A 10763-nucleotide genomic window follows, 5' to 3' on the forward strand; every position below is an offset into this window, starting at 1 on the left:
TTGTCTCTTTCTTTCTGTCAAATAAATAAATAAAATCTTTTTAAAAAGTGATACATGTTTTCCCCATATATTTGTTTCCTCATTCATTTAATGAGCAGATTAGACATGAACTTCTGTAAGATCCACAATAGTTTTAGAATTCTCAATATTTGTTCACTTTGCATTACTAAATACACATTAGGCCAGTTTAGCTGTCTATATAGTTGAAATTGCAAAGACATGTAATGGAAAGTAAAGAAATTGAGAAGGAATGTATAGTCAAGACTCAGAACATACTTTATTTCTGACAGATTTTAGTTCTTTTTGGCAGATCCATCGATTTTCTGTGTCACAGTAGTCAGAAACAATTCCTGTCTGTGAGATGAAAACACAGCTGCTTTCTTGAGTAGAACCAGTAATTTGTAATCTGTGGAGCAAAAGAAAAGCTTCCTTTAGTGTTTGGGATTTTCTCACATAATTCTTTTCATGTAGCCAGTGTCTCCTGTAAACTTCAGGAAACAATGGGATGCTAAATTATTAAGTATAGCATAAGTACACAGTCACAAATATAATGGTATAAAATTTTTCAAAAACATATTTCATTTATTTATTTAGAGCACAAATAGGGGGAGGAGCAGAGGGAGAGGGAGAGAAACTCCCAAGTAAACTCCATGCTGAGTGTGGAGCCTGATGTGGGACTCAACTCTGGGCTGGACATAGGGCTTAATTCCATGACCCTGAGATCTGGGCCACCGAGGCACCCTGAAATAAACCTTTAATTTAAAGCTCTATCAATCTTTGGAACTTGCAAGTTCATCTTCACTGGAAAAGCATCTCCTCTAACAAGAAGCTTCATAATAACATATACAAAGAAAACAAGCTTTGGAAACTGGGATTCTCTTCTTATTCTTATTCTATCATTAACATATCATGTGAAATTTTCTTTACTGAACTTCAATTTTCTTAAATATACAGAACATAACCACTAATATTTGGGGGAGACATTGAGATGGCACATGTGAAAGTATGACAATGCTTACATGTAAATGTAAATGTAAAGTAAATGTATTAAGTACGCAGTGAGTGAGGAACATACAGGGTCTACAGACTATGGACGCAACTAGGAAAAGACGCTTTCTTTGTGTGGCATGTGGTCAGAAGTTTCCTTTTTTTCCCATTCCAGACAGAGGTTGGAGGGTGTGTGCTTCAATATGCCATTAGTTCCAACAAGCAGGAGGTTTGGGGTTCACTGCTGGTGAGGGTGAGAGAGTAGAATCAACAATGGAATAGGCAGCATTAGGGTCAGGTGCCAGGAATGGGGTGAGTTCAAAACTCACGTATGTATTTCAAACCAACTGGAGTGGTGGCTGTGGACAGGGTTCTTTCACAGCTTTTCTTTGTTACTTCATTGCATTTCTTCATGCAGTTCCTTGGTCCTCAGTGGCCAATCTGATTCTTCCCTAGTGTCTGACACTCTTGTCAAATTATGAACTTCTCTCAATGGGGCTATTGCCGAAGTCCACCATGTCTTATTTCTTCTATCTTTTTGATCCCTTCTTCAGCTTTCAGGACATCTTTTTTAATGCTCAGATGGCCAGACCAATGACTGTCTTTCCAAAAGGCTATCAATGGCTTCCCAAGCTTTCCTTGACCGGATCTCAGATTGGTTCTCTAACCTTATCTCATTTAATCCCTAAACAGTCCTGTGAGAAAAACTATCATCACCCTCTATTTTTCTCTGTACCAGCAAGCCAGGCTGACAGTTAAAATGAAGGCAGAATCTGATGCCTTTTATACTATAACCCGATACCTTCTACATTTATCTGATCACCGCTATCTTACTCAAAGCATCATTTTTACTCTAGAGTAAAATGGAATGTTCAGCTGAATTTAATTCATCCACTTTACCTACATTTCTGCTCAGAGATACTTCAGTGTGTTTTCCAATTTCATTATGAACCTCAGTAAAATAAGTATACATACATTAAATTGAATCAACCAAAATTAACCTTTACTGTATATCTGAAAAATTAAAAGTAAGTCAATATCAAAATTTCATTTATATGTAAAGTATAGGATATAATACCCAGAAAGCATATAAAAATATGAGGACAGATTTTTATGTGTGTTTCTGTGCTCTGTGTGTGTGTGTGTGTGTGTGTGTGGTATATGTGTGGAATACATGTGGTGTATATATGTGTTGTATATGTGTAGTGAGTATGTTTTGTGTGTGGTGTGTGTGGTATATGTGTAATGTGTGTTTGGTGTGTATGGGTGTTGTTTTTGGTGTGTTTTGCTGTGTGTGTTTGTGGTGTACATGGGGTGTACATGTGGTGTGAGGAGAGATTTTATTTAACAGAATGAGTATGCTTACCTTTTCAGGACACTTTATTTATTTATTATTTATTTATTTTAGATTTATTTATTTTAGAGAGAGTGAGAGAGCACACAGGGGGAGATACAGAGGGAGAGAGAATCCTATGCAGACTCTGCTGAGCACAGAGCCCAACACGAGGGTCTGTCCCAGGACCCTGGGATCATGACCTGAGCCGAAACCAGGAGTCAGACACTTAACCAACTGCACCTCCCAGAACACTTACTTTAAGGTAATACTTTAAAGAATCATATTTTAAAAAATAGTTTAGAACATGGGTCAAACAATGTGAAAATGTTCTAATGAAGGCAGCTTTTTTTCAATGTTTAACACTTTCCATATAAGCACTACAGCTTAGATAAACTTGAACATGCTCCTGTGTTTTAAATTTCATGTTTTTTCCTCATGTTCCTCATGTTTTTTGAATGGTAAAAAAAATTTTAACTATAATTTATGCAAATTTGATTGAATCAAAGACTCAAAAAATGTGACATAATATCTCTTCTGAAAAATTTATCAAAAAGTTCTTTTTTTAAAAAGATTTTATTTATTTATTTGACAGAGAGAGAGATCAAAAGCAGGCAGAGAGGCAGGCAGAGAGAGAGAGAGAGAAGGAACAGGCTCCCTGCTGAGCAGAGAGCCTGACACGGGACTCAATCCCAGGACCCTAAGCCGAAGGCAGAGGCTTTAACCCACTGAGCCACCCAGGTGCCCTATCAAAAAGTTCTTTACAGAAACATTATTGAATTCCTACATGCTTTTGCTTCTGATGAAAAAAAATACTCTTCCCTTGTTGTACAATTAACCATGAATTCTGTTAAAATATGTAATTTACCTGTGCAGCATCAATCCATATTAATCAAACCATACTTATCCCATTTCCTCAAATAACTGTCTCCTTTACACCACTAGTTAAAATACACAGCTGACCCTCAAACATGGGTTTGGACTACACACTTTTATGCATTTCTTTTTGGATAAATAGAATACACTACTGTAAATGTCGTTTCTGTTCTTATGATTTTTAAATAACATTTTATTTTCTCTATCTCATTGTAAGAATACAATATAGAATATATATAGCATATAAAATATGTGTTAATCACTAAGCTTTTGGTGTGTCTGGGATCTGCACTCTGATATTTACTTTTTTTTCCCCTCTTATATTCACTGTTCCACGGCTGATTGTAACCAACCAAGGCATGTTGTTCCACAACTTGAAAAACACTACTTAAAAATTTTTGCATGCTAAAAGCCACCAGCTAGAGATGTTTAATTTCATGTGCCCCTCCCAAAAAAGTTAGTCTGTTCCTTGTCTCCTCTAAAACCCCTTTGCAGATAAAAATAGATACTGCTATGAAGTCTTTTCACATATGGAACTTTTCAAACAACCAACTTCAACATCATTCATCTTAGTCTATTCTGAACCTCTTGAAAGTTTCTAAACTAAATTAAAACCACAAAACTCAATCTTCCATAACAGTATTACTATCGTGAAATATAAACCTGATATAGTGAATATTCAAATTAGCTGGTCTAATACTCACACATTTGAATTTAAAAATGAGCCATTTATCCACTTCCATTTCTTTTCTGATAATGTTAATCCAATCCAAAATAGCATTCCCTTTTCATTTATCCAGTTTTGTATGAGTTTCTACCAATGAAATGAAAAAAAAAAAAAGTTGAATACTGAATTGGCATTAGCTATTCATGGTTTGCATTTTTCTACTCGTTCTCTAAACCAGAGTTCAAGTGTACCTAGTCTATATACCTTTCCTAACTCCCCATCAGAGTTAATTATTTTTTCTTTGTGATATTATTATGTTTACATTTATACTCATATTGTTGTATGCATCAAATTATATTCAATTATTTGCTTACACCTGTGTATAGTCTCTCAGACTGTGAGCTTCTTGAAGTCAAATTTGCTACTTCTATCTGCATAGAACGTTTGGGCTAAAGCCAGAAGATCTTGGTATGGTTAGAAAAAAGCGCTGAGTTTTACTAAGGTATCTTATTTAATTATTTACCAATTCTTCCTGATCTTGAATAAGTAGCAAACTGGATTCTTTTGTGGAACAATCAGTCAGACTGTCTTTCCAAGTGTTGGGAGCACGGGAAAGAAACAAGCATTTTTCTCGGAGTAGATGCCAGTCTCCTGGGCACTTTAACAGGTTTGGTTTCTCTGAGGTAAACAGAAAGAAGAAATAAGTAAGTGTTATATTTCTATCCTGTCTCCACCCACCACGACTAATCATACATGTACAGGTCACTGTAAATGCACAGAAGTCTCTGATTCTCACAGTGAGAACAACAAATGAATTTATTATAATTTGAGGTTTTTGAGACTTACTGTTCATTCTGGTGTCAAGAAGTGGAAATTCACAACCATGAACTATATTGAGCATAAAGGGAATTATAGTTATATTGAGCATCAATGGAATCATAGAATATTAGAATAGGGAAAGACCATCAATGTCATTTAAGCAGCCACATCCTACTTTTTAATGCACTAACAGAATAATTTAAGTCCACATAATCAGATGGTGGTAGAAGTCAAAACTATTCCTGAGTTTCCTGTAATAATAATTCCTACTCATCACTAGGGCTGACTCCAATATGTAGTTTTCCAAAAAATGTTTATTTTAAACAACATGTAAATTGCAAGGTAGATAATAATTGATTTCACTAAATTAATGACAAATTATACGGAAAATTTCTTATTGCCAAATTATCTATTTGCTAACTTCAGGCCAAAAAGGACAATAGGACAATAGTTAACTTTTTGACTTGCTCATTAAGATCATCAAATATTTCACGTGAGCCCATAGTTTACTTTTTAATGTGTTATTTGACTATTAATTATTGAATATTCTAGCAGCAACTTTTCATGAGGGAGCATGAGCTGGTGATTAAGATCATAGACTTTGATGTCTGGCCACAGGTGTAATTTCCATTGTCACCTCTTACTGGGTGACTAAACAATTTGCTTATCCTTTCCATTTCTCAGTTTTGTCAAACATAAAATGAGAAAGATAATGCCATCTTAATGTAAAGTTTGGTATCTGTCAAATATGGGATATTATTTTTAGGAAGTTGGAGCTACCAAATTACCTTTTGTTTCATTCCTGTTCTCTTGAACATCCACTCGGCTCTCTTCTATTGATGAGTTTCGTCTTAAGAATATCACTAATAAGTAAGGAGAAACCATTAAGAAGATTAAATGCTGAATGTGGTGAAATGGATATGTTATATTGATCACGTTAGGAGACTGTATTATCTCAACAAGGCTTAATGTTGATGGAAGATAAAGCGATAGTAATGTCATAGCAAAGTGTCTAGAACACAACATATGTGTTAGAACACAGCATACATACACACACAAACAACAAGAAAACACATGGAACAGTGAACTCACACAGACACTGACTTACCTGCTATCTACTCTTAAGTTGTTTAGACTCCTGACCAAGCTTTTTCATCTTCAAAATGAATATAATCATGCTTACCCCATGGGAGAGATCGCCTAGTGCATTCTGGAATTTAGTTGCACTTAAAAAAACTGTAAGTAGGGGAAATTTTTATTCTTCTTTGTCATTGTCATGTTTTTATTACAATTGTGATCATTTTCAGGTTCTGGGAGCACATCTGAAATACCCCATGAAGACGATCAGAGCAATTAGAAAGAGAAATGTGAAAGGCTGAAGTTTGCAGAGGAGGTTTGGGCCGAGCATTGTGTAAAACACTGTTTTGTAATTGTTTTTATTTATTAGTCTTTCACTAAGTTTGAGGTGGCCAAATGATGTTGATACTCTAGTATTTGTGATAGAAATAATATAAGTATTCTGAAGCAAATGTTCTTGAATCACTTACCTGAAACACTCAACCCAATCACAGTCAAAGTAAGAACAATAACCGCGGTACAACCAAGTTTCAGAGCAAAATGATGCCAAGATGAACCTTGACAGATGTCTGAGAAGTTAAGAAAATACACTCAGTTAACCCAGTTGAGTACATTTGGTACAAAAAGCAAGGGCGTTTTGGATCACATATAGGCAGATTCAGGTTGGGAGCTGGGAGCAGGGAAGAACATTTATCAGCCATATTAGGGTCCCAGGAGGTGGATTCTCAGTCAGATCCAGCTAAGAGTTTGCTCATTGATAAAACAGAAATATTTATGCTTGTCTTATGTACAAATGATCACTGTAATAATCAGGTGGGATAGATGTGGAAAAGTTTTGAAAATTGCCAAGCGCTGGTGTGAAAATGAAGCACATACCCTATTGTAGGGAGTAAGTTAAAGGACTTTGTTTAAAAAGGATGGCCTTCATCCGGTCAAAGTATTTTAGAAAGAGCTCTACTGAGGCTCTATTTTGTGTTAAGCACTATTTTAGGTTCCGGTGATATAGTACATTTCTGTTCTTGGACATGGATTCCTCTACTTTATTGTTGTCTAAAACAATTATCTCCAACTTGAGTTAGATGCATGACATTAAGGAAGAGTGTTTTGTGAAGCTGCATATTATTTTCAGTATTTCAATGAATGTAACATAGCACAGACTTATGTCTACAACATTGCATATTCTAACAAAATATCAAACACATTTGTATTTCTCTGTAATCATATCATTTGTAATATATTGTATATCTCATGTTCATCAGAAATTGTGATTGTATTAATTAATGAAATGGAAGCCTAAATTAATCATAACTTTATCAATGTATTTTGGTTCTCAACATCTTTATTTGTTTAATTTTAAAAAAGATTTTATTTATTTACTTGACAGAAAGAGAGCGCAAGCAAGGGGAGTGGCAGGCAGAGGGAGAAGCGGGCTTTCTGATGGGTTAGCTTGATCTCAGGACCCTGGGATCATGACCTGAGCCAAAGGCAGATGCTTAACCGATGGAGCCACCCAGGCATCCTGGTTGTAGACATCTTTAAAATTTTGGATTTCATAGGGAAAAATCACGAGAGTAATTTTCTAATAAAAATATTTATCCCACAATTCTTTCAGGTCTTGACTCCAGTGTCATCTCACCATCACCTTCTGTAAATATTCCACTTGATACAGTCCCCTCCCCCAAAACTAAATTCCACTTCTATTTTTATTTTCTTCAATTGCACTTAATATCACATGAACTTTTTACATATACTTAGTTCTTTGTTTATCTGTGTTTATAGTAGTATAATATAAATGTAATAAAGGAAAATATTTTTCTCTGTTTTGTTTACTGCTGTAGTCTCAGCACCAATAGCATGCCTGGCACATAGGAGGTGCTTATTTTTCTAAATTCTTTTTTTTTAAATATTTTATTTGTTTATTTGACAGAGAGCTAGAGAGAAACCACAAGTAAGCAGAGCGGCAGGGAGAGGGGGAGAGAGAGAAGGAGGCTCTCCGCTGAGCAGGGAGCCCAATGCGAGGCTCGATCCCAGGACCCTGGAATCATGACCCGAGCTGAAGGCAGCCGCTTAACCAACTGAGCCACCCGGGCACCCCAGGAGGTGCTTATTTTTGAATGAATGAATAACCTCTAGAGGAATTTTGCCAACGCCTTACATATTTTTCTAAGGGACTAAACCCCTTGGCTATGACAAAATAGGTCAATGCTCACATCTCTGTCTGGTTTTACTGACTCTTTTGGTTGTACTCACTATTTTACAGTAACCACAGCCTGAAAAATTTGGCCAAGAAGCTCAGTAGTGGTTTCACAATAAATGTAATATCAGGTCAATGGTTTTTAATGACACATTTTGTTGACTTTATTATACGTTTTTAGGTTAGATTTCAGGATGATATTTTGTAGGATAAAAATATAATCAGACTAGACAAATTTTCTGGACCCACTGGTTTGGGGTCATAGAATAGCTTTTGAAGAAAATCTCCCTGCCTCTTTTCTCTTCCTTTTTTCTGACATTCCCTTTCAACACAATCTTCCTTTCTCTCCACTTTTGCTAGATCTAAATAGGGTAAAAGAACTCCTACTCTGTCCCATAAAAAAAAATAACTGTGGCTAAACCGAACCCCAACTGTAGTTATCAAAATCATTCAATTTCCCTTAACCACTATATGAACAGTATAGTGAAACTTTTTTAGTAACCCCTAAACATTTTTTCCCAATTTAGAACATTGATAATTTAATAGTAGCAAACCTATACCAAATCATCCTAAAAGGATTTAGCCCACATGCTTAGCATAACATGAAGTGAATATCAGATTAGATAAAAATCCCAATATTACATTTGGTTAGATTTCAGAAAGTCATGATAATTTCATATGTATTTTCAGCCTAGTTCCTAGTCTTTTTTCACCCATGTCCAGATCATGGCATCCCTCACCTATTACTTCACATTACACTTCCCCATTTCCCCCCCCCCACCACAGAAAAGTGCTGATTTCAACAAGTATCAAATAGGCTTGTTTGTTAATGATATTCTCCAGTGTCTCATGGCTTATCTCCTTCTAAACTGTAATACTTTTTTTTAAAGATTTTGTTTATTTATCTATCAGAGAGAGAGAGAGAGAGTGAGAGCGAGCACACAAGCAGTGGAAGTGGCAGGTAGAACAGGCAGAGGGAGAAGCAGGCTTCCTGCCAAGCAAGGAGCTTGATGTAGGACTTGATCCCAGGACCCTGGAATCATGACCTGAGCCGAAGGCAGTGGCTTAACTGACTGAGCCACCCAGGCATCCCTAAACTGTAATACTTTTCCAGTATCAAATTTCAAAGTCAGAAACTATCACATTGTAATTATATTGAAGTCTTTGATCTTGAATATGATTTTCTTCCAGAAATTTTCTCCCCCTTCTCTTTGGATAGGGAAGGATGTTAATCATTAAGCTTATACTTTACATTGTGAAAAAATACTATAAAAGTGAATTCATTGGAACTTAATCTTAGTATTTTGTGGAGGGATTTGGAATAATGTAGGTTGCCATTACAACAAGGTAGTAATGTGTCTGTAAACATATTACTTTGTTTATACGTGTAAAATATTTCTTCCTGGTTTTTAAGGCTCAGTAATAGAAGTGATGTTCTATTTTCACACTTGTGTCTTTTAAAAAAAATATTTATTTATTTATTTGACAGAGAGAGAGAGTGAGTGAGCACAAGCAGGGGTACTGGAAGAAGCAGGTTCCCCACTAAGCAGCCTCCTTGATGGTGGGTTCGATGCCAGGACCTTAAGATCATGACAGGAGCTGAAGGCAGACACTTAACTGACTGAGCCACCCACATGCCCCCACACTAATATCTTGATAAAAAAATGATATCTATAAGGTCTGTGCTTTTCTGCACAGTTATTGTTACCTACAGACAAACTGTGCTGCACCACCATAACGTAAATATAGGACTGCTGCTCATCCTCAGAGCAGTGAGGATGAGCAGAAATTGTAAATATAAGAAGAAATTGTAAATACAAGAAGAAATTGTAACTCTGGAAGATAAACAAATGCCAAAAGGAAAATTAAGGGTACCTACCTTGAGGAAGTGATGGGGGTGATGAACTTGTAAGGCAAGAACCCCTGGATAAGTTTAAGTCAGCATATACCACTTGTCCATCCATTGCAAACAGGGGCATATGGCACTGAACTTGTGTGTAAGGGCAGACTCCAAGTTCTGTGAGTCAAGATCAGCAAAAGGAAGTGCCCAGTCTGAAATGCTTTGTTGTCTCTCTTGTATCCTCTCCCACCCACACTTTTAGCTGTGGGTTTTCTCTGTAAATTAGTGAGACAATCCACTTATTGGGTGTCCAATACACTTAGAAATGCAATATCTACCTTGCTTAATTACCTGGTCTGTTTGACAAAATTTGGAAAAAATTTTGTCATTATCTTTCTAACCGTTACTTTTGAGTATCTTTCTCAGCGTCAGAACCAGGATGAGGCAAATAAGACATTCATCTAGGGTGCACATTTAAGGGACTCTCCAAAAAGACTCAGTAATCAAGAGAAATAATAGTTAATTCAATGCTGCAAAAAATAAACATTTATGCAAAAATTGGCAGGATGCCTTTTAAAAGTTCTAAATTCTTCCTGAAATATTTGTGTTCCAAATAAAGTTGCAAACTATGGAAAAGAGCATCTAAATGTGGAAACAGCCACTTATAAGATAATAAAAATAAAGCATCTATAAACCACTCGTGAGTATAACAAAGTTTCTATGTAAGTAAAAAAAAAAATTGAAATCTGCCAGAATTATAGAAAGTGGAGCACTTAAGTCTGTGGAATTTCCTCTTTCAAGAATTTTTGAGTATAGGACCTTGGTTGTCACCAAATCTGATATTCCCACTTTAAAAATGAGAAAAGAGAAAAACAGGAGTTTCCTCAAAGTCACTTAATGTAATCAGGGCAGAACTGTATCAAATGCTCAAAATCATTGGATAGTGAAAGCAGTCTCTTGGTTTTGACTC

General features: G+C 35.9%; 1 protein-coding gene across 1 annotated transcript; it reads right to left on the reverse strand.

Moving 5' to 3' along the window:
• Positions 1-253: 253 nt before the first annotated feature.
• KLRB1 (killer cell lectin like receptor B1) lies at positions 254-10003 on the reverse strand. The gene is made up of 6 exons (XM_032855402.1): positions 9833-10003; positions 6230-6328; positions 5471-5545; positions 4387-4541; positions 3901-4010; positions 254-406 (listed from the first exon to the last, which is right to left on the reverse strand). The coding sequence occupies exons 1-6, from the start codon at positions 9930-9932 to the stop codon at positions 259-261; spliced, it is 687 nt and encodes a 228-aa protein (XP_032711293.1). The 5' UTR covers positions 9933-10003; the 3' UTR covers positions 254-258.
• Positions 10004-10763: the final 760 nt, after the last annotated feature.

Source organism: Lontra canadensis, unplaced genomic scaffold (genome assembly GCF_010015895.1).
Source record: "Lontra canadensis isolate GAN:19392208 unplaced genomic scaffold, GSC_riverotter_1.0 scaffold9, whole genome shotgun sequence".
NCBI lineage: Eukaryota > Metazoa > Chordata > Mammalia > Carnivora > Mustelidae > Lontra > Lontra canadensis.

Bases quoted from the DNA above. Each gene is read 5' to 3' on its own strand.
- KLRB1 (XM_032855402.1), bottom strand. From the start codon at position 9,932: ATGCCCCTGTTTGCAATGGATGGACAAGTGGTATATGCTGACTTAAAC. The intron at 6,329-9,832 runs GTAGGTACCCTT...TTAACTTCTCAG, and splicing joins ACCCCCATCACTTCCTCAAG to ACATCTGTCAAGGTTCATCT. The intron at 5,546-6,229 runs GTAAGTGATTCA...CTTACTTATTAG, and splicing joins GATTGGGTTGAGTGTTTCAG to TGATATTCTTAAGACGAAAC.